We start from the raw sequence: 24,059 nt of genomic DNA on the forward strand, positions 1-24,059 counted from the left end.
GCACAGTGGCCTCTATAATCCTTAAATGAAAGACGTTTGAGACCACCAGAAGACTTCTTAGACCTGGCCATCCAGTCAAACTGAGCAATCGTGGGGAGAGAGGTAAAGAACCCCAAGATCACTGTGGCTGAGCTCCACAGATGCAGCAGGGAGATGGGAGAAAGTTCCACAAAGTCAACTATCACTGCAGCCCTCCACCAGTTGGGCCTTTATGGCAGTGGCTCAACGGAAGCTTCTCCTCAGTGCCAGACACATTAAAGCTCGCATATAGTTTGCTAATAAAAACACATGAAGGACTCCCAGACTACGAGAAATACGATTCTCTGGTCTGATGAGATGAACATAGAACTTTTTGGTAATAATTTTAAGAGGTATGTGTGGAGAAAACCAGGCACTGCTCATCACCTGCCCAATACAATCAAAACAGTGAAACATGGTGGTGGCAGCATCATGCTATGGGGGTGTTTTTCAGCTGCATGGACAGGACGACTGGTTGCAATTGAAGGAAACATGACTGCGGCCAAGTACAGAGATATCCTCGATGAAAACCTCTTCCAGAGTGCTCTGGACCTCAGACTTGGCCGAAGGTTCACCTTCCAACAAGACAATGACACTAAGCACACAGCTAAAATAACAAAGGAGTGGCTTCAAAACAACTCTGTGACCATTCTTGACTGGCTCAACCAGAGCCCTGGCCTAAACCCAATTGAGCATCTCCGGAGAGACCTGAAAATGGATGTCCACCAACGTTCACCATCCAATCTGACGGAACTGGAGAGAATCTGCATGGAAGAATGGCAGGGGATCCCCAAATCCAGGTGTGAAAAACTTGTTGCATCATTCCCAAGAAGACTCATGGCTGTACTTGCTCAAAAGGGTGCTTCTACTCAATACTGAGCCAAGGGTCTGAATATTTATGACCATGTATTATTTCAGTTTTTCTTTTTTTAACAAATTTGCAAAAATGTCTACATTTGTTTGTTTTTTTTCAGTCAAGATGGGGTACAGAGTGCACATTAATGAGAAAAAAAAAACGTTTTTGAATTTACCAAATGGATGCAATGAAACAAAGAGCGAAAAATTTAAAGGGGTCTGAATACTTTCCGCATCCACTGTATATCTATTAAAGGGGCTGTTCAGTACTTTTATATTGATGGCTCAACCTTGGATAGGTCATCAATATAAGATCAGTGGGAGTGTGATACCCAACACCCCCTCCAATCAGCTACTCCCTGGTGCCACCAGCAGTCGAATGTTGTCAGTTGCGAAGTTGTACAGTACTGCACATCCACCTCTAGTCGAACCCTGCTGTGGCCACTATACTGATGATGAAGATTTGCTGTTCACCTCCACAACTGACTGCATCTGGTAGGCAGCAGGAATAGCTAATCGTGGGGGTGATGGATGTCACATCCCCATTGATCGAATATTGATGACCTATCCTAATCATAGGCATCAATACGATAGTGCATGACAACCCCTTCAATTAAAGATTATTATTATTATATTGTTGTTAATATTGAAGGGGGAACACATTTACTAACAAGTGTGCACATCTTATAGACTCCTCATTCTTCATGATTACAGACAGAACTTCTCTCTCTGCTCCTGCCCCACACTAATCTATGTGATCGCTCCAGGGCAGGAGAGGAAGTTACAGGAACCTGCACAGAGGCTGCACGCCACATGCAGCTGAAGGACCTTACACCTGACCAGATTCAGAACCTTTCAGGTTATATGATCAGTCACATGCCTGGAAGGAACTATAAGATGTGGTAATACATATTGTGTGGCAGAGATGTTTGTGTGTATACAAAATGTGCATGTAGCAAAGCTGTGTGTGTGTATAAATGGGCATGTAGCAGACACAGTATGTAAATGTGCTTGTATCAGATATGTGTGTATACATGGGCATGTAGCAGAGCAGGAAATGTGTATATGGCAGGACTGTGTGGACTGTTCATGCAGCAGTGTAGCATATATACATGTGCTGCAGAGAGTGTATATAATGTGTGTGCGATGACGCGTGCAGGACATCATATACAATTATGCATTGTCATGCATCCCCCCATCTTAGAGGCAGTTCTGTACACACTGATCAGGTTAGTACAGCATTGCTCAGCATTCCAATGTGAACAAGCATGTGACATTGTTGAGTGTAAGGTCACTATAAAACTCTTGCCAGAATAGAAAGCTGTGATAGAAAATAAAATATGGAACATCTTTTGCATTCCAGAACGCTTTAGTGATCACAGAAGTTGCAATGCCCCAGAAGATCAGCAGGTTGTCTCTGTCCAAACATCACCTTTAATGGCAAAAACAGTGTCACAATTCAACCGACGAATGACCTAGGACCAGGGGGCACCTTTCTTGACCCTGAAACTAGGGGCGCCCTAGCTTGCCCTATATCCCGGGATACTTCAGATGGCAAAGATGCAGGAGCCTCCACCCTTGCCTTATCTCCTAGATCAGCCCTTCTCTGTGCCCTTCTCCCACCCGGGGAAGAGAGGCACTACTGTGTACTGCAATACACCAACTTGACAGACAGGGTAACAAAGGCAAGGTGCAAACTGAAAACGCCATACACACAAAATATACACTCACATATAACAGAGAAATCCACCAGGGTGTCCAGGGAGGGGGAAGAAAGTAAAACAGGGAAGGATAAGGAATTTTCAAGCGTACAAATCAGGCAACAGTCACTAGTAAACTCCTCCAGCTCTCCTTCACAACATCAACTTCTTCCACTCCAAGATCATGAAGCTACTGAGAACTCTGACGATGACTTGGTAATCGAGCACAGATTTTATAGGGAGGAGTGGCTAACCGACCACAGCTAAATGTAAGAGTATTCCAATAAGGCCGATTAACCCCTGTTCTGCTGGAAGAAATAAAAACCTTTAATACACTGGAGAAGTGCTGCTTCTCAGCATAGTAGGAGCCATCAGATGCTGCGTTCTTCTGGCTCTGCTCAGTTCCGGTAACCCCGTGGCAAGTAATATTACTTAGATCAACATCCTATCAGCCCATAAAAGCATGGCGATAAATGGTATAACGTGGTTGAAACCTAATAAGTGGTTACTCTTTGTACAAACATGCTCAGTGAACATAAAATCATCTTACCATTTACAACTCGCTTACACTGTAACATCTTTATATCCACTAGTTCCTAAAAGGAATCAGATTATTGTCTATTACACATATGCGCATAATATCAGGCCACATAATAATCTTTTTTTATATATTCCATAGCTCATACCATATACATACATATTCTTTATTATACTTAATTTAGGCTGGGGCTACTCAGCTATTTTAGCAGTGACGCCTGACGTACGACCAAAATTCGCTAAGTGTTGCTGATACACTGCAGCGCAACGCAAATGAATGGAGTCGGATTGCGACCAAAAGGATACTCTGACCACAACAAGCAAGTCACAAAAAGTCCAACCATATCAGAATTTTTGTGACGGCTTGTCGAGCTCACAGTACCCTCAGTGTTGGAACGTGACCCTAGTCACTTGTATTACGCTGTAATGTACTAGTGACACCTAATTAACTTTGGTCGCATGCAGGTGTCATGGCCAAAGTCTCTGTGTAGCCCCACTCCTATTCATTTTTAAATAAGCAAGAAAGCGCACAAATAGATTATAAAACGGTAAAAATATAAGAACATAATGTAAACATGAACATATGCAGACGTTGTACATCCCAGCGAAGGACTTTACGAGTGTCCAGACTATGACTTGGAGGCCAGCAATAGACCATTCTGATAAGCTGCTATAGTGTTAATGGAAGTTCCCTTAAATTTAACAATGTGTGCAGCCTTTTTATCTTCTCAATACCATAATGGAAGTAAGCATTTGAAAATGCAGGGACATGGCAAGCAATTTATTTTTACTTAAAATTTTCAGTCAGAAAATATTGGATTTTGTTTTAAAAGCATAAAGAGGGAGGAAAATAAACAAAAACACTAAAAATGACAAACATGTAACAATCTATTTAACCAAAAATTCATGCATCATCAGATCTCAAACAAATCACTACTCTTAGGCTATGTGCACATGCTGCAGGTTTGCCTGCAGAATTTTCTGCACAGAATCTGCATCTCTCGGCAGAAAACGCAGGTAAAAATCCGTGTGGATTTGATGCGTTTTTTCATGCGGATTTGTATGCGTTTTTGTAAGCTAAATAAAGATCTATTTAAAAAAAAAAGTTGATGTCATTTCTTTGTCCAACCTCTTATTTTGCATACTCCATTACACACCCAGATAGATCTACAGATAGATCTACAGGGTGGGCCATTTACCGTATATACTCGCGTATAAGCCGAGATTTTCAGCCCATTTTTTGGGGCTGAAAGTCCCCCTCTCAGCTTATACGCGAGTCATATACCGGGGGTGGGTGGGTCAGAGATCATACTCACCTCTCCTGGCACTTCTCTGCAGCCTCTGCGTCGCCCTCTGCCGTCTGCTTCCTGCATTCAGGGGTCACGTGGTACCGCTCATTTAACTCATGAATATGCACATATTTAATGAGCGGTACCACATGACCAGCTGAATGCAGGAAGCAGAGGGAGAAGCAGGGGTTGCCGCTGCAGAGAAGACCTTTCGCTAGGAGGGGCGAGTATGACGGGGCAGAGTGATATTCACCTGTCCCCGTTCCAAGCCGTGCACCGCTGTGTCGGCAGAGGGCGCGATGACGTAGTCAGTGCGCGTCATCTGCTGTCGCCACAGAGAGCCAGGAGACAGAGCGGTGGATGGCAATGGAACAGGGACAGGTGAATATCGCCACTGCCAGGGGCTCAGGACACCGACACCTGGCCCCCAGGGATGGAGAGGTGAGTATGTCATTTTGTTTTTTACTGCAGCAGCAGCAAATAAGGGGTATATATGAAGCATCTTATGGGGCAGCATTAACCCTTGTGGAGCAGCATATGGGGGGTATTTATGGGGCAGCATTAACCCTTGTGGAGCAGCATAAGGGGGGTATTTATGGGGCAGCATTAACCCTTGTGCAGCAGTATATGGAAGATATGTATGGAGCATCTTCTTGGGCCAGCATTAACCCTTGTGCAGCAGCATATCCCGAGATTTCAGTGCCGAGATCTCCATCTGCGCATGCGCGGCGGCCATTTTCCAAGAAGAAATCCACACGAAAGCAGGCATGGAGCGGCAGAGACCCCCCCCACGCTGAACGGGACAGAGCGCGGCGGTGGCGGCAACCACCGGGGGACAGAGCGCGGCAGAGGTGGCAAGCACCAGGGACAGAGCACCGCGGCGGCAAGCACTGGGGGACAGAGCACAGCGGTGGTGGCAGGCACCGGGGGAGAGCGCGGCGGTGGTGGCAAGCACTTAGAGACAGCGCCGGGGCAGCAAGCATCAGGGGACAGAGGGCGGCGGCAGTATCAGACACCGGCAGCGGCACATCAAAACACCCCCTCATCCCAGCAGCAATGTTCCACTCCAGCCTCCTCCATCACCACCCCCCGGTAAGTAATAAGACGCATGGTTTATAAGATGCACCACCATATTATTAAAAAAAGTTTTTTTTCCTATTTTTCTCCTCAAAATTTGGGGTGCGTCTTATAATCCGGACCGTCTTATAAAGCGAAAAATACTGTATATGGATACGCCTAAATAAAATGGGAATGGTTGGTGATATCAACTTCCTGTTTGTGGCACATTAATATATGGGAGGGGGAAACTTTTCAAGATGGGTGGTGACTATGGCGGCTATTTTGAAGTCAGCCTGCCCAGGTGTATCCATATAAATGGCCCACCCTGTATAGATAGATCTTTAAATAGCTCTAGATAGATATATAATACCAAGGCCGATGTTTATTGAAGGACAATAGGTTTAATTTAGAAGAAAAAAAAAAAAAAAATGGCGTGGGCTCCCGCGCAATTTTGTGTCCCAGAGAGGGAAAGCCAACGACTGGGGCAGATATTCATAGCCTAGAAGGGGACCATGGTTATTGCCCCCCCCCCCCCCCCCCCCAGCTACAATCATCTGCCCCCAGCCACCCCAGAAATGGCGCATCTGTAAGATGCGCCAATTCGAGCACTTAGCCTCTCTATTCCCACTGCCTTCTAGCGGTGGAATATGGAGTAATAAGGGGATAATGTCACCTTTGTTTTGTAAGGTTACATCAAGCCCAGCTGAGTAATAGAGATGTGTCAATAAGATACCTATCCATTAGGTCCCTTTCACTCATCAGTTTTTTGCCATCAGTCGCAATCCATCAAATTTTGAAAAAAAGCAGATCCGGCGACTGATGCTGCCGGATGTGTTTTTTTCTCATCGACTTGTATTATCGACGGATTACGACTGATGGCCTCACGTTTCATCTGTTGTTCACCGGATTCATCGAAAATTGTTTGTCCGGCGGCCGGAGATGGACAAAGTAACGTTTTATGTGTAAGTCGAAAAATCGGACAGCGATGGATCCGTTGCCGTCCGTCGTTTGCTCGAATGGTAGCCTATGGGTGCCGGATCCATCAAATGAGGGAATCCAGCGACTGATTACGGTTTTTTTTTCTTTTTAACTGAGCATGCTCCGATTATTATTTAGGAACCAATTAGCCAGCCCCCAATTAGGAAAGCTATATAAACCTGCCAAGTAGGGCTTCACGCAATCATGTCCCAGCAAGCAAGCCAGCGGGAGTCCAGTGACCCAGCCAGGCCCAACCAGCCACACAGCCAGTCTCAGTAAACATGTCTTCTGGGAGCGCCCCCTCACATCGTCAGCGAACTGAGGTAAATATTTTTTTTTCTTTTTTGTGATGTTCACATTTTTTGTACACATAACCCTATAAGCATTAATTCTTGTTTAACAGGAAGCTGCAGGATCAGAAGTGCTTCCAGAAGGAGACGGACGGGGTGGAGAAAGACCTGGAGCGGGCTCACAGAGTGTAAGTTTCTTAACATACAATGCAGAAACTGATCATCACATACATCACAGTACACCCAACACATAAAAAACAGATCATCACAGACATCACAGTACAAACAACACATAAGCCTACATCCAAGTACATAATGTTTCTTTTCTTTTTTTAAATAGTCTTCCGATTCTGGGTCTCAATGTAGAGGTCCTCAAAGCGCCTTCCAGGGTCGTTGGCGTGAGCGTCGGGGTGGTCAGCAGAGAGCAAGTACCTTTTTTTATTTTTATATTTTTCAACTTCATGTGGATGATTTGAGTGCAATGTTTTTGTTTTTTGTCTTTAACAGGCTTCACAGCGTGCTCCCGACTGACGGTGAGGAGGCAGGTCTAGACATCGACCTCCTTATCGATCTAGTCCGAGAGCGGGTGCCGCTGTGGAAAATGGGGGACCGTGGCCACGTTGATGTTGTGACCCGTCGGCTCTGGGAGGAAGTGTGCCACAAAGTTGTTGAAGATTGGGAGGACCTTGATGCTCGGGCCCAGAATCAAGCGCGTAAGTATTCACAGTTCAGTAAGTTATGTTGCAGGATGTAATGTGTTGTATACTAACCAATTTGTGCTTTCACTTTACAGGGGACAGAGTTATCAAGCGGTGGCAGTCACTCAGGGATCGCTTCAAGAGGGAGTTCAACAAAGGGATGCAGGCCCCAAGTGGATCGGGAGGACGCAGGAGCTCGAAGCAGAAGTATGCTAGAGCCCTGTCGTTCCTCCGGTCGACTATGGTAAGCAGAAAGTAAATAATCCCCACCCCATTTACTAAGTAAAAATGATTACATGTGTAACCTTTTTTTGTTTCAGCCAGGGCCAAGCAACAGCAATATATTACTTTTTTTTTTTCCTTTATACCACAGCACCGTCTGCAGCACTCGAGAGCCTGCAGAGTTGAACCCTTCTGGAGCGATCCCACAGGAGTCCGCCACCGGGGACCACTTCGACAGAGCAGACCCATCTGCACCTTCCCTGCCTTCCCTCACATCTGGTCCCTCGGTCCCATCCACCAGCGCTGGAGCATCTTGACAGACTTCTCTACATGAAGCTGCTGGTGACAAGGTAGCTTTTCCTTTACCCCACCCCTCTGACACTGCTTCCACCTAGAGAACACCTTTGGGTTCTGGGCAGCAGCGCCAGAGGAGTCAGGAAAAGAACTATGCGCCCAAGTTCTTGCATCTAAATGCATCCTTTCAGAACTCGCTGAAATTGTTGTCCGAGCAAACAAGTGCTGGATTCAACCTCATGCACAACAGTATGCTTGAATTGAGCACGCGTCTGGATAGGATGCATTTAGATGGCCCAATTATTCCTTTTTCCAGGCAGTAGTCGAGCGCATAGAAAAGCTATCTCCTGACCAGCAGGAGATAATGTAATGCAAGCCTGCCAGTTTGCTGTAGCGCAGCTTAGCTCCCAAGCCCCTCTACCCACCCCGGTAGTTCCTCCCGCACCTACTCCCCCTCTTGTACAATACCAGATTCTTGCCCCATACCAGCTTCCTCCCCCGTACCAGTTCCCAACCACAGCATCTGTGCCTCCACTCCCTGCCCAACCTGTACTCCCTGACTACCACCAGTCTCCTTCAACACCATCATGCCTCAAATACAAACCTCTTCTCCACCCACCACCTCTTCTGTCTCCCAATCCCTCCACCCCTCAAACTTTACCAAATCCCATCCCTACTCCGTTTTTTTTTGTCCACCCAACATCTTTGTTTCTCCACTCCTTCACCTTCTGTTTTACCTTCCGATCCATCACCACCACAATCCGCTCTCCATACTCCCACTGTCGAAGTGGTCCGTTCTGTCAGCCCCTCCAGTACTATCTTAATTTATAATTATTTAATAAAAATAGTTTTTTTTCTAAAAAGTTTTATTGTCTTTAATTTTTTTAATAAGGTACAATACTTTGGGTAACAAGGTATAATACTTTGGGTAACAGAAAAAATTCATGGTGTAATCACAAATATGAAAACTGCAATAAGTTTGGAACTCCAACATACGTTATATCAAAAGACAAAGATCATCTCATCCTGCTATTCTACTCTTCCTTGAGGTGAAATAAAGTACTCTGCAAATTTGTCCCTCATTCTTGAAACTACCTCAGGACATTGAAAAGTAATATCTGATAATCATACAAGGAGGTTTCTACCAAATTGTCATCCATGGCAATGTGTTCCTTGCAACCACACACGCTTTCACCACCTCATCCACAATGCGAGTCTTCAGGTTAATAGCAGTCAACAGAACTCGCCACTTGGATGTGAGAATGCCAAAAGCACACTCAACCATTCTTTGCGCTCGTGTTAAGCGATAATTAAACACTCTTTTCGTTGGACGTAAATGTGGTCTTAGACCACGCAGTATCCTATGTACCTTATAATATTCACACAGTGTAGTGTAGTAGCATGCAGCTCATACGAGTTTCTGCTTTTCATTTTCAGATTTCTTTTTGAGCATATCTGCAGTAGGTTTATTTAAAAAAAGACATCCGTCCGAGCTCCAGACAAAATCCTCCCTGCATCATCATCTATATAAGAGAAAATCATGGCAGTGTCCAGTTCACCCACCTCTGCATTTATAGTCTCCATCACATACATCTGATGCACGTCCGCTAGGGTCCAAACAGCAAACTATAGAAAAGCAGCCGACAGCACACAGGGATATTGTGGATGCACGCTCCAAGTTCACGAATCCAAATGAACAATAAAATCCATATCGATAAAAGAGAGAGCAGCATCCAATGCGGGTGAAAAAGTGATTAAAAATTTATTCTGCCATCACCAAATACAACGTTTTGGCCATAATGTGGCCTTTTTCCAAGTACAACATGTAGCACAAATGGTGACCTTTATGGTGTGGTGTAGCCAAACACCCATCGCATATCAATACATGTTATACAAAACTACATCCATCAGATACATATAAATTCAAAAGGACAATACATTACAAAAATCCCACTTATCACATTACGTCCAACACGGCTTGTGGACAATTCACAGTTTTGCATTAGGTTTGAATCTATCACAAATAAGTTTGCATTTGATGCTTTTGAACATTGAGTTTCTCCATATAGAAATGGACACTGAAGAACAACATCACAGATTTGGAAAACAGCTAACAGCCCAAATGACAGCACAGGAGGTTGATTCCCTTAAGACCCAATTGGAAGAAAAGTTGAAATATCGTGGTGATATAGAAAAAACTAAAAAGATCTAAGTGGTTTCGTGATGCTGATGATTATAAATCTGGCCGCATCTTTGCATAGCATACCGGATTCCAGGCTACTCCCTATGCTAGAAGGAATCGTTTTATACAAACCCGCAGGAGGAGGAAACCACAACCAAAGGAACAACAGAAATCTGGGTTTACCACAGCAGAATCGGACTCTACTGATGACTCTAAGGCTATGTGCACACGTTGCGGATTCTGCTGCGTTTCCACAGCGGTTTTGGCCCTGCGGAAACGCAGCAGTTACACTGACCATGTACAGTAAAATGAAACCCTATGGGGTTTCAAAAACGCAGTGCTGACTGTGCGGATTTTTCCGCGCGGTTTTGCTGAGGTTTACAAACCGCAGCATGTCAATTGTTTGTGCGGATTCCGCAGCGGTTTCATACCTTTACCATAGTAGAGGTGTGAAACCGCAGGGCAAAACCGCAGAACAAACCGCAGGAAAACCGCAGGTCAGTTTACCTGCGTTTCCGCGCGGAAAAACCAGCAGCGGAATCCGCAACGTGTGCACATAGCCTAATGCGGGGGCACCTTCTTCTTCTAGTTTATTAGGAGAAGAAAAAAATGGACAATGCAGTGGGAAAAAAGAGGATCTGTCGAGGTGGCAGGAAACATAGGAGAAAGAGGAACAAATCAAATACAGGGGAATTTACGCAATGTTCCAATGTGAACACGGAAGGCAAGAGGAGAGCCATGTGATACAAGAAAATTTGGTGGTAAATCATAGAATCGTAGAGTTGGGCCATCTGGGCCATCTGGTCCAACCCCCTGCTCAAAGCAGGATTCGCTAAATCATCCCAGTCAGATGTCTGTCCAGCCTGTTTGAAGACTTCCATTGAAGGAGAACTAACCACTTCTCGTGGCAGCCTGTTCCACTCATTGATCACTCTGTCAAAAAGTTTTTTCTAATATCTAATCTGTGTCTCCTCCCATTCAGTTTCATCCCATTGCTTCTAGTCTTTCCTTGTGCAAATGAGAATAAAGTTGATCCTTCTACAATGTGACAGCCCTTTAGATATTTGTAGACAGCTATTAAGTCTCCTCTCAGTCTTCTCTTTTGCAAACTAAACATTCCCAAATCCTGCAACCTTTCCTCATAAGACAGGGTTTGCAGACCGGTCACCATTCTGGTCGCTCTTTTCTGAACTTGCTCCAGTTTTTTGTCTTTTTTAAAATGTGGTGCCCAAAACTGGACACAATATTCCAGATGAGGTCTGACCAAAGAGGAGTAGAGGGAAATAATGACTTCACGTGATCTAGACTGTATGCTTCTGTTAATACATCCTAGAATTGCATTTGCCTTTTTTGCTGCTGCATTACACTGTTGACTCATATTCAGTCTGTGATCTATTAGTATACCCAAGTCTTTTTCACATGTGCTGTCACTTAGCCCTATTCCTCCCATTCTATATATGCTTTTTTCATTTTTATTGCCCAGATGTAGTACTTTGCATTTCTCCCTGTTAAAAACCATTCTGTTAGTTGCTGCCCACTTCTCCAGTTTATTTAAATATCTCTTCATATGAATTATCTGAAGTTGATGATGTGGTATTATCTAAGGGACTCTCTTTCTTCCCCACTAATTTACCTGATTGGTTCGAAATGGAGTGTGATCTATTCTCTTTTTTCAGAAGGTTACGGTTAACATTTTTTTTCGGATAAACAGGGGGTGTCATGTGAGATGGACGATTGTGGATCTACCGGTTTTACACTTCAGGGTGTCGGTCTATACAGTAAAAGTAATTTCCAGCCCCCTGCTAAGAATAATTTTGTTGAATCGTATATCCAGTTGGTTGAGAGGCATATTTCACAATTGAAAAGTAACACTCTAAGCTGCGGTAGGGGAACCTTACACATATGGAAAAGCAAGCATTGATTAAACTTTCTTACAACACTGCCATCACAATTAAAACTGCCGATAAAGGCGGTGCGGTGGAAGTGATGGATACAGACAAGTACAAGTCGGAGATACTTGGTCAATTATCTGATGTAGCTGTCTACACCATATTATCTGTTTTTTTAAGGGAATTACAGCTCTTGAGTCCTTAACAAATGGACTCATTGATCAGAAACTGTGAGTACCTGTTAGTTGATGCCCATTTGACGCCAATTTTATACACACTCCCGAAAATCCATAAGGACCATTTGAAACCCCCCCGGACGCCCTATAGTGTCGGGAGGGGTTCATTATTCAACAAGGTCTCAATTTTTCTGGATAAAGTATTGTGTCATTTTGCTATATCAGCTCGCTCATACATTATGGACACTAATGATTTCCTGGGTAAAATTGGAGATATTAAGGTCACCTCTTGTACTGCGTTGGCTTCATTTGATGAAGTCTACTTATATACTTCTATCGAACACGATAGAGGTTTGGAGGCGGTCGGTGTGGTGCTATCAGGCTCATACATGGCTCTGGAATGTGCACAACTGGTCCTGGCACTGTAAGGGTTCATCCTCAGGAGGAATTTTTTCCTCTTTGGGGATGATTATTACCTACAGTTGCGGGGTACCGCCATGGGGTCCAATGTGGCCCCAACATATGCTAACATCTACATGGCGGTATTCTAGGATCAGCATGTGTACAGTTCCACCTACTGGAGCCATGTCCGGGCCTGGTGGCGCTACATCGATGATATTTTCTGTGTATGGGAAGGTAATGTTGATCTCAGTTTTCAAAATGAGTTGAATAATGTATTTCCTGAGTTAAAATTTACTTTAACCCATTCCTTTGATCAGATCCAATTTCTAGATACGCTGGTTTATAAGAGAGGGGAGTCTTTGTGTACTGATCTTTTTGTTAGACTGATAGAAATAACCTTCTCTTTTATGACAGCAACCACCCTAGAAAGATGATTGGATCTCTTCCTTGGAGTCAGATGTTGCGTATACGAAGAATTGTCAAAGAAACCGATAGACTTGATGCAAGATTGGATCAAATGTGTGATAAGTTCGTTAATATGGGATATCCAGTGGATAGTATTAAACGATATAAGAATAGGGCTATAGATTTGACACCCGAAGATCTGTGTCGCAAGCGTGATAAAATGTTGGCAAAACGTATTCCTTTTGTTTCGACATTCTGTCCAATCAGTGGCAAGATTGGAGGAATTTTGAACAAACATTGGAATTTGTTGCAAAAAGGCTTGCCACAAATAACAGAGTTTGCCAATAAACCCATTTTTTCTCATAGACGTGGATATAACCTGAAGGACAAACTTGTGAAATCTGACATTGGTCCGGCAAAAATTTCTATACAGAGAACTTTTTGTCCACCGAAAATGGGCTTCTTAGATGTGCATGCTGTGATAACATGCTTAAAGGAGACAGCTTTAATCACCCAGGTATCGGAAAAAAATTTCTGATTAAGGAGAGATACACATGCTCTTCGAGTTTTGTGGTTTATTTAATCGTGTGCCCATGTGGGCTGATGTATATAGAGGAGACCACTATGGAAATGAGAGCTCGTATTCGTAAACATAAAAGTACTATCAGGACTAAACTTTTGGAGTTACCAGTACCTAAGCATTTTTTTGAATGCAAACATTCTGTTAATCAGCTAAGGTTCAGAGTGATAGATGGAGTCCCTATGTTAAGATGGAGGGGGTGATCAGTTTAAACTGTTGAAAAAGAAGGAGTTAAGATGGATATCCACTTTGGATACTTTACAGCTGAAGGGCCTAAATTTGGACTATAATCTGCTGATTTGTGCTACTTGACCCCTAGTCTTACTGCATCTTCTTTGGTATATGGGATATGTGTGGCCTTTAATAGTGGATTTTGTTTTTAATGTTTTTTTCTTTTCTATTTTTTTTAGGTTTGGTGGTTTGGAGTGACTGGAGGACATGGGGACTGAATAGTCCTGAATCATAAAGTTATTGTATTGCATTTTGTTGTTCCCCGTGCCCTCCATTTACTCTGTACTTGCCAACTGATATATTTTTGTATTTGGCTAATCCTGTGTATGTTATGATCATTAAGGTGCTTATACCTATTACTCTGCTCCATTCTTGCGGGTTTATAGTTGGGGACTATTATCCGGTCTGGGTAGATGCTGTTGCCATGGATATGGCCATTAAACATATATATCCTTGGGGTGGTATTCACGTGATTTGGTAATGTGACTGCCTCCCTGGCAGGCACATATGTACTGATGAGTGCAGATATTGGTCTCTCTTTAATATAAGATCCCTGGCTATAAAACGTAGTCAGCGCTTTAGCTGAAGTGTGGGAGTACCGCGAGATTTCACTGCACTTTGTGCTCTGGCACCACGCTTTGTGCCACATAGGTTATGTGCTGCGGCTCTTGTGACAGGCACGTCATGTGATCGCACTCTGTGTACAGCCCTGTGCTTTCGCGGTGCGTTGTGTTTTGAGCCAATGACTCATGTGTGTGAGAAAGAGGAAGTCCGGGTTATCTGCTGGATGAGAAGGCATCTAGGATAGGCCACTGGAATTGGCGCCATGACCCTTTAAGGATGTTCATTGGCGGACAGGAGTACACAGAGGTTTGGATATATGGCCGTCCTTGATTGGTATGCTGTCACACTGGCTACTGATATGCTGTGTTGCTGATTTTATATGGGGAACATTGTTTACTTTGGTATGTATTCGGGTTCTTTTATAATATCTATAATGTGATAAGTGGGATTTTTGTAATGTATTGTCCTTTTGAATTTATATGTATCTGATGGATGTAATTTTGTATTACATGTATTTATATGTGATGGGTGTTACCCGAGTGGTGATTTGCTGCGCCACACCACACCATAAAAGGTCACCATTTGTGCTACACGTTGTACCTGAAAAAGGCCACGTTATGGCCGAAACGTTGTATTTGGTGATGGCAGAATACATTTTTGATCACTTTTTCACCAGCATTGGATGCTGCTCTCTTTTATGGATATGGATTTCATTGTTCTTTTGGGTTTGTGAACTTGGAGTGTACATCCATAATATCCCTGCTGTGCTGTCAGCTGCTTTTCTATAGTTTTAAGTCCATCTAGTTCAACCTATATCCTATCCTAACTTCCCCTAACATGTTGATCCAGAGGAAGGCAAAAAAAAAAACCCATGTGGCAAACAGTAAGCTTCACATTGGGGAAAAAAATTCCTTCCCGACTCCACATACGGCAATCAGACTAGCTCCCTGGATCAACGCAATATTAAGGAAACTAGTGTATATACCCTGTAACATTATACTTTTCATGAAAGGCATCCAGTCCCTTCTTAAATTTTAGTAGGGAATCACTCATTACAACATCATATGGCAGAGAGTTCCATAGACTCACTGCTCTTACAGTAAAGAATCCGCATCTGTGAGTATGCTTAAACCTTCTTTCCTCCAGACGTAGAGGATGACCACTTGTCCCCGTCACAGGTCTAAGAATAAAAAGATCATTAGAAAGGTCTTTGTACTGTCCCCGCATATATTTATACATTGTAATAAGATCACCCCTAAAGGCCCCGTCACACATAGCGATCTCGTTAGCGAGATTGCTGCTGAGTCACAAGTTTTGTGACACAACAGCGATCTCACCAGCAAGATCGCTGTGTGTGACAGCGATCAGCCCCCCTGCCGGTATCGCTGATCGCTCTGGGAAATCTCTGGACATTTCTTTCGTTGCTGATCTCCCGCATCACTGCGTGTGACAGGCGGGAGACCAGCGATCAGCGATAAAATAATTAAAATAAAAAAATATTACTATTCTCACCTTCCGACGTCCCGCGCAGCATTCCCGCCTCTCTCCACGCTCCGGTCCCAGTAATCCTTTGCAAGAACGACAACGAGACTTCGCGATCCCGCGAGAACGGAAGTCATCGCAGTAATTCTCGCAAAGGATTACTGGGACCGGAGCGTGAAGAGAGGCAGGAATGCTGCGCGGGACGTCAGAAGGTGAGAACAACAATATTTTTTATTTTAATTCTATTTTTGACATGAATCAGCGCTGAACACAGCGATGCCGCGTGCTCGGCGTCGCTGTGCTAATCGCTGGTGAAGCTGTCTGTTTGACAGCTCACCAGCGATCACATAGCGATTCACCAGCGATCCTGACACGTTGATATCGTCGGGATCGCTGGTAAGTCGCTATGTGGGACGGGGCCTTAAGCCTTCGATTCTCCAAACTACTATACTGTAAATAACCCGAAGAGTAATAACCTGTCTTGGTATTGCTGACCCCCTAGTTCCCTAATAACCTTGCTCGCTCTTCTCTGCACCCGGTCCAGTTCAGCTATGTCTTTCTTATACACCAGAGACCAGAACTGTACACAGTATTCTAAGTATGGTCGCACTAGTGATTTATATAGAGGTAAAATTATGATCTCCTCATGAGCATCTATGCCTCTTTTAATGCATCCCATTATTTTATTTGCCTTTGCAGCAGCTGCCTGACACTGGCCACTAAATGTGAGTTTGTCGTCCACCCATACATCCAGATCTTTTTCAGTGACAGTTTTGCCCAGCGTTTTACTCCCCTTTGCGCCACCTGACTAAATCCGTTAAGTGTTAATCCCTGTCCGATCTCTCTTCATCCACCCCAGTCCTCCCCTTCCTCCTCTTTTTACCCCCCCTCCGTGTGCACATTTAGCAGCTGCAGAATTTTGATATGTGACGCAGTTCACTTATCCGAACTCGTGCAGGCCGTTTTCCATTTTTCTTTTTCACCCCCCCCTCCCCTTTGCACCACCCCTGTGCGCACATCCAGCAGCCACTAAATTTTGATAAGTGACGCCATTCACTTATCAGATCTAGGGCCTGCTGTTTTAGACTTTTCACATGTATTTTTTCTCCCTATTTGCTTTTTTTTTTCCCCTTTTAGCTTTTTCTTTTCAAAATAGTTTGCACCAATCACTAGCCCCCCCCCCCACACATACACATAGTTATAAATAAAGTACACCCAAGCACCATACTCACCAAAAAAAAAAAAAAAAAAAAAAAAATGTCCCACTCGTCACAACAGCGCTATTCAATGGAGGAGGCATATTCTTTCCTTGCCTCCGACACGGATAGCGAGGGAGAGTATCCCACTTTTCTTTACTTTTCCGATTCTTCATCCTCTTCCTTCTCTTCATCTTCCTCCTCGGGTCCTGCGGAACCGCCACGCAGACGCCCCAGGACAGAAGATGAGGCAGCGCCCACCATTCCCGCAGCTGAATCAGCAGAGCCTGTATGGACCTCGCCTCCCGAAAATTACAAGCCACTGATTCCTGATTTTGTGGCAGTATCAGGAATCAAGTTTGACACCACCGGCCTCACAGAAATTGACTTTTTCAAAGTCTTTTTCTCTCAGGATTTTGTTAACCTCATGGTGGAGCCAACTAATTTGTACGCTCTTCAATTTTTGGAACAAAACCCCGGTTCATCATATTCTAACTGGTCTCCTGTTGACACAGTTGAAAATGATGCAGTTTTGGGGCCTGGTCCTCCACATAGGGATCCTGAAGAAGCCAGAACTTCGGCAATATTGGAGTGTTAATATTTTATACAACCCTCCAGTGTTCCGAATGGTCATGGTCTGGACGCGTTTTCAGGCCATCCACAAAGTCCTGCATTATACCAATAATGCACAGTGTCCCGCACGAGATGACCCCAAATTTGACCGTCTGTTCAAAGTTTGGCCGGTCGACGAACATTTCAACAAAACGTTTGCTAAAGTGTACGTGCCCCAAACGGATATCTGCGTGGATAAGTCCTTAGTCCAATTTAAGGGAAGGCTTGCATTGCGTCAATACCTGCCCAGTAAGAGGGCCAGGTACGGAATCAAACTCTACAAATTGTGTGAGAGTACCTCAGCGTACACCTACAGGTTTAGAGTGTACTAAGGAAAGGACATCAGGATTGAACGCCCAGATTGTCCCCCTTTCCTGGGAGTGAGTGGGAAAATGGTGTGGGATTTGGTGCACCCACTGCTAGATAAAGGTTATCACCTCTACACTGATAACTTTTATACCAGCGTCCCACTCTACAAATCCCTCTCTGCGCGAGGTACCACAGTCTGCGGTACGGTCCGCAAACATCAGAGAGGCCTCCCAAACACGCTACTTGGGCAGATGCTCAGAAAAGGTGAGAGCAGAGCCCAATGTAGCGACCACCTACTGGTGGTCAAGTACAAGGACAAAAGGGATGTCCTTCTCTTGACCACTATACACGGTGATGGCAGCGCCCTCAGCACTGTACGGGGTACCTCTACATAGGTCAGCAAACCGACCTGTGTACTGGGGTACAACAAAAACATGGGGGCGTTGATCTCTCCGATCAACTCCAACTGTACAATGCTTTGAGATAGGCCAGGGTGTGGTACGAAAAGCTGGCCGTGCACATTGTACAAATGGCAATGCTTAATGCTTTCCTGCTGTCAATGTGCACGCTACACAGATACGTCATACCTTCAAGTTCCAGGAGGTAGTGGTTAAGGCACTGATGTTTGGCAATCCGGAAGGAGCGGGCCCCAGTACTTCCGGAACTGAAGGTGCCCGTATCATACCAAATCAGCATTTCACGGGGGAGGTCCCGCAAACCGCAAAAAGAGGCAAGTCGCAGAAAAGGTACTGAGTGTGTTACAAAAGGAGAATACGCAAGGACACCAATTAATGCGACAACTGCCCCGAAAAACCTGGCCTGTGTATGAAGGATTGCTTCAAATTGTACCACACTTCAATGCACTACTAAATTTACTTAACCGGAAACATTAGATTAGTTGGGGCACATTTAGAGAAGTTCCTTGGGGGTCTAGTTTCCAAAATGAGGTCACTTGTGTTTTGTTTTGTTTTTTACCGTTTAGGCACATCAGGGGCTCTGCAAATGGAAAATGACACCCGCAGACCATTCCATCAAATTCTGCATTCCAAAACGTCACTACTTACCTTCTGAGCCCCGATGTGTGCCCAAACACTTTTTTCCCCACATAAGGGGTACCAGCATACTCACAACAAATTGAACAATAACTTTTAGGGTCCAATTTCTCCTGTTACCCTTGGGAAAATTAAAAATTGGGGACTAAAAGATCATTTTTGTGGGCAAAAAATAGGATTTTTTATTTTCACGCCCGGGCGTTATAAACTTCTGTGAAGCACTGGGGGGTTCAAAGTGCTCACCACACATCTAGATAAGTTCCTTAGGGGGTCTAGTTTCCAAATTGGTGTCACTTGTGGAGGGTTTCCACTGTTTAGGTAAATCAGGGGCTCTCCAAAGGAAACATGACACCCGTAGACCATTCCATCAAAGTCTGCATTCTAAAACGTCACTACTTCCCTTCCGAGCCCCGACGTGTGCCCAAACAGTAGTTTTCTCCCACATATGGGGTACTTGCGTACTCAGGACAAATTGGACAACAACTTTTGGGGTCCAATTTCTCCTGTTACAATTGGGAAAATAAAAAAATTGCTGCTAAAAGATCATTTTTGTGACTAAAGTTAAATGTTCATTTTTTCCTTCCACGTTGCTTCTGCTCCAGTGAAGCACCTGAAGGGTTAAAGGGAATCTATCACCTCATTTTTGGCCTATAAGATGAGCCCACCGCCATCAGGGACTTATCTACAGCATTCTGTAATTCTGTAGATAAGCCCCCCATTGTAACCTGAAATGTAAGAAAATGAGTTACCGTATATACTCGTGTATAAGCTGACCCGTGTATAAGCCGAACCCCTAATTTTGCCACAAAAAAACTGGGAAAACTTACTGACTCGCATATAAGCCTAGGGTGGAAAATGCAGCAGCTACTGGTATATTTCAAAAATAAAAATAGATGCCAACAAAAGAAAAATTAATTGAGACATCAGTAGGTTAAATGCTCCAAACAGTTCACGATGGCCCCATAAGATGCTCCACAGAATATGCCCCCATAAGATGCTCCACAGAATATGCCGCCATAAGATGCTCCACAAAATAGGCCCCCATAAGATGCTCCACAGAATAGGCCCCCATAAGATGCTCCATAGAATAGGCCCCCATAAGATGCTCCATAGAATAGGCCCCCATAAGATGCTCCATAGAATAGGCCCCCATAAGATGCTCCATAGAATAGGCCCCCATAAGATGCTCCATAGAATAGGCCCCCATAAGATGCTCCATAGAATAGGCCCCCATAAGATGCTCCATAGAATAGGCCCCCATAAGATGCCCCATAGAATAGGCCCCCATAAGATGCCCCATAGAATAGGCCCCCATAAGATGCCCCATAAAATAGGCCCCCATAAGATGCCCCATAAAATAGGCCCCCATAAGATGCCCCATAAAATAGGCCCCCATAAGATGCCCCATAAAATAGGCCCCCATAAGATGCCCCATAAAATAGGCCCCCATAAGATGCCCCATAAAATAGGCCCCCATAAGATGCCCCATAAAATAGGCCCCCATAAGATGCCCCATAAAATAGGCCCCCATAAGATGCCCCATAAAATAGGCCCCCATAAGATGCCCCATAAAATAGGCCCCCATAAGATGCCCCATAAAATAGGCCCCCATAAGATGCCCCATAAAATAGGCCCCCATAAGATGCCCCATAAAATAGGCCCCCATAAGATGCCCCATAAAATAGGCCCCCATAAGATGCCCCATAAAATAGGCCCCCATAAGATGCTCCATAGAATATGGCGGTGGCTGCAGCTGAGAGCAAAAATGGGGTGACAGATTCACTTTAATAATCTTCTTGAATGTAGTTTTGAGTAGATTGAGGGGTGCAGTTTTTAGAATGGTGTCACTTTTGGGTATTTTCAGCCATATAGACCCCTCAAAGTGACTTCAAATGTGAGGTGGTCCCTAAAAAAACGAGTTTTGTAAATTTTGTTGTAAAAATGAGAAATCGCTGGTCAACTTTTAACCCTTATAACTTCCTAACAAAAAAAATTTTGTTTCCAAAATTGTGCTAATGTAAAGTAAACATGTGGGAAATGTTATTTAGTAACTAATTTGTGTGACATATTTCGCTGTTTTAAAGGGCATAAAAATTCAAAGTTTGAAAATTGCAAATTTTTCAAAATTTCCGCCATATTTCCATTTTATTCATAAATAAACGCAAGTTATAGTGAAGAAATTTTTACCATTAAAGTGAAGTACAATATGTCACAAGAAAACAGTATCAGAATCGCCAAGATCAGTTGAAGCGTTCCAGAGTTATTACCTCAAAGGGACAGTGGTCAGAATTGTAAACATTGGCCCGGTCATTAACGTGCAAACCACCCTTGGGTGTAAAGGAGTTAAAAAAACGGATCCATCGAAAAACGGAAGAAACAGATGAAAAAACTGATGCGACGGAACCGGTTTTTCGCCGAATCTGCAAGTCGGATCTGTCGAAAAAACGAAGCCGTCGCATCAGCTTTTCACAAACTGCGACAGATCCGTCGAGCCAACGGATTGTGACTGACGGAAAAAAACTCATGTGTGAAAGGGGCCTTACTAACCCTATAGTTGTTAAAGGGGAAAAAAAAAAAAAAAAAAAAAGCCAGAAAAGTCTTTTAATGAAATAAAACACTACACAGTTTTGCCATCTTTATTATATGCCTAATCCATGCAATGCCCTCGATCTCCTTAAGAAAAATAAACAAATACTCCCTGTTCTGACATAGTCCATTTAATAACGAGTGTCCCACGACGATCTCCCTTATAGAACAGTGACATCGGGTGATGTCACTGCTCTACAGGGCCTCCCATGATGCACTGACAGGAGACAATGGCTCCTGCAGTGCATTACTGAAGAGTTTACCTGAGTTCAGGCTCTCACTTTATGGCAATGCTGCGTGAGGGTTAGGCGACCTCTTTCCCGGCGGCGGCGGATTACCTCCGCATGTCAGTTCATCGTGGCAGCTCCTGTAGAGCACTGACATCACCCAATGTCAGTGTTCTACTCGGGAGATTGTTGTGGGACACTCGTTATTAAATGGACTACGACGGAAAGGTAAGTATAGGTTGGTTTATTATTCTTATAACAGGAGATCGAGGGCTTCGAGGACTAGGTAATTGGTGAGTATGTATTCTATGTTATATGTAGTGTCTGTAATGTATGTGTATAAGTATGTACTGTATGTTTTTGGTTTTTTTTTACTACTTAAAACACATTGTCTGATGGGACTACTTTCCCCATCATCGGCAACGCTATCACTGTGAGCATTCATAGCCGGATGGAAGCAGTAGTCACATCAGACAATGGCTGCTTACACAGACCCGCACACACACAGGGAAACACACAGACAAGCGCACACACACACGCGCGCGCGCATACAGTCTCCGCCCACACATTCTTCCTCCCTATCTGCAGTATTTCTCGCACCCACATCTGCAACAAATCCGCAGATCTTTTTTACATCTGCGGTTTTGCTGTGGATGTGCCTGACTCAATGGAAGTCAATGGGTGCAGAAACACTGAAGATCCGCAAACAGAATAGACATGCTGCGTAAAAAAAAATGCTGCAAATCTGCGTGGATTTATCCGCTGCATGTGCACAACAAATCTCCATTTCCCATAGATTTACATTGGCTGTGCACTACAATGCGGATCTGAAGCGAATCGGTGCAGCCAAAAATGCTGCGGATCCGTATCCAAATCTGCAACGTGTGCACATACCCTAAGACCTAAGATTACGTGCTTCGCGTTAAATGGCTATGCAGTTTGAAGCTAACTGCAGGTTATTCTCTCACTGGCTATGACAGCAAAGAGTTGAAGCCAGTGATTAGCTAAAGTGGTCATTTGCTTAGTCAGGGACATCACTGCAGCAACACAATAACCAAAGATCAACGCTGCAGTGATGACGTCCATGACAATGCAGCTAATGCTTCTGCAACACACAGCTCCAAAGCATTGCAAAATGTGGTGTTATAGAAGTCATAGGCACCAAGAGAACAGTCAGCTGGGCAAGTGTAAGGGTATGTTCACACTGGTCGTTTTTGCTGCTTTTTCATGCTAATTTTCAGCTGCTTTTTACAGTACCAGCAAAGCCTATGAGATTTCAGAAATCTCATGAAGACACATAGCTTTTTGTGTAATCAGGATTTTGTGCTTTGCTACTTTTTTTGGATGTAGAGTAGGGTGACCGCACAAAATCGATGTCGGAATTTTGTCCGTCTGGACCCCACAAAACGATTCCCCTTTCCAGATATTGAGATAGCCAAAATTTGAGCTCGATCAAACGACGTTAACCCGTGCCGCTCGTCGCTCAAAGTTTGAAAAAATCCAAATTGAGGTATTTTAAGATTTAGGTATTTTGCATAGTCTGTTAGACTATAAAGAATGTGACAACAACATTGCAGAAATAGCCCTGACCAAATTTTCGAACCATTTGTGGTATTTGAATGCAGAGTTGGTGGGATTATCGTTTTTTGATCCCACCATTACAGACAGACAATGAAAAGTTGTTAATGGCTAATAAATTGCTCAGTAGCACAGATGAACCATCAGAGCACGCTAGGGTTGTAAATCCAAAAGTTAGGAAAGAAAAATTAAAAGAGGTAGGAAGTAACCGACTTTAACGACCTTCTGACAAAAGATGAAGAACAAAAGCAATATGTCCTGCAAGTTGTAAGCAAATGCTGAGCATTATATTCTGACGTTTCAAAAACTACTTTAACAAAAGCTCTAGAATAGATTAGATAACTATGTAAAATTATCAACTCATGTAGGTTAGCGTGCTCTGATGGTTCATCTGTGCTACTGAGCAATTTATTAGCCATTAACAACTTTTCATTGTCTGTAATGGTGGGATCAAAAAACGATAATCCCACCAACTCTGCATTCAAATACCACAAATGGTTCGAAAATTTGGTCAGGGCTATTTCTGCAATGTTGTTGTCACATTCTTTATAGTCTAACAGACTATGCAAAATACCTAAATCTTAAAATACCTCAATTTGGATTTTTTCAAACTTTGAGCGACGAGCGGCACGGGTTAACGTTGTTTGA

General features: G+C 43.8%; 1 protein-coding gene across 2 annotated transcripts in view; it reads right to left on the reverse strand.

The window, feature by feature from the left end:
* Window positions 1–24,059, reverse strand: part of DUS2 (dihydrouridine synthase 2) — a 291,549-nt gene that overhangs the window by 253,838 nt on the left and 13,652 nt on the right. For both annotated transcript variants that reach the window (XM_073550793.1, XM_073550792.1), the window contains exon 3: window positions 3,124–3,169. In XM_073550793.1, coding sequence (XP_073406894.1) covers window positions 3,124–3,169 — 46 coding nt within the window. The remainder of the gene's footprint in view (window positions 1–3,123; window positions 3,170–24,059) is intronic.

This window comes from Dendrobates tinctorius, unplaced genomic scaffold (genome assembly GCF_039654945.1).
Source record: "Dendrobates tinctorius isolate UK_male_01 unplaced genomic scaffold, ASM3965494v1 ptg000170l, whole genome shotgun sequence".
In the NCBI taxonomy this organism is placed as follows: domain Eukaryota; kingdom Metazoa; phylum Chordata; class Amphibia; order Anura; family Dendrobatidae; genus Dendrobates; species Dendrobates tinctorius.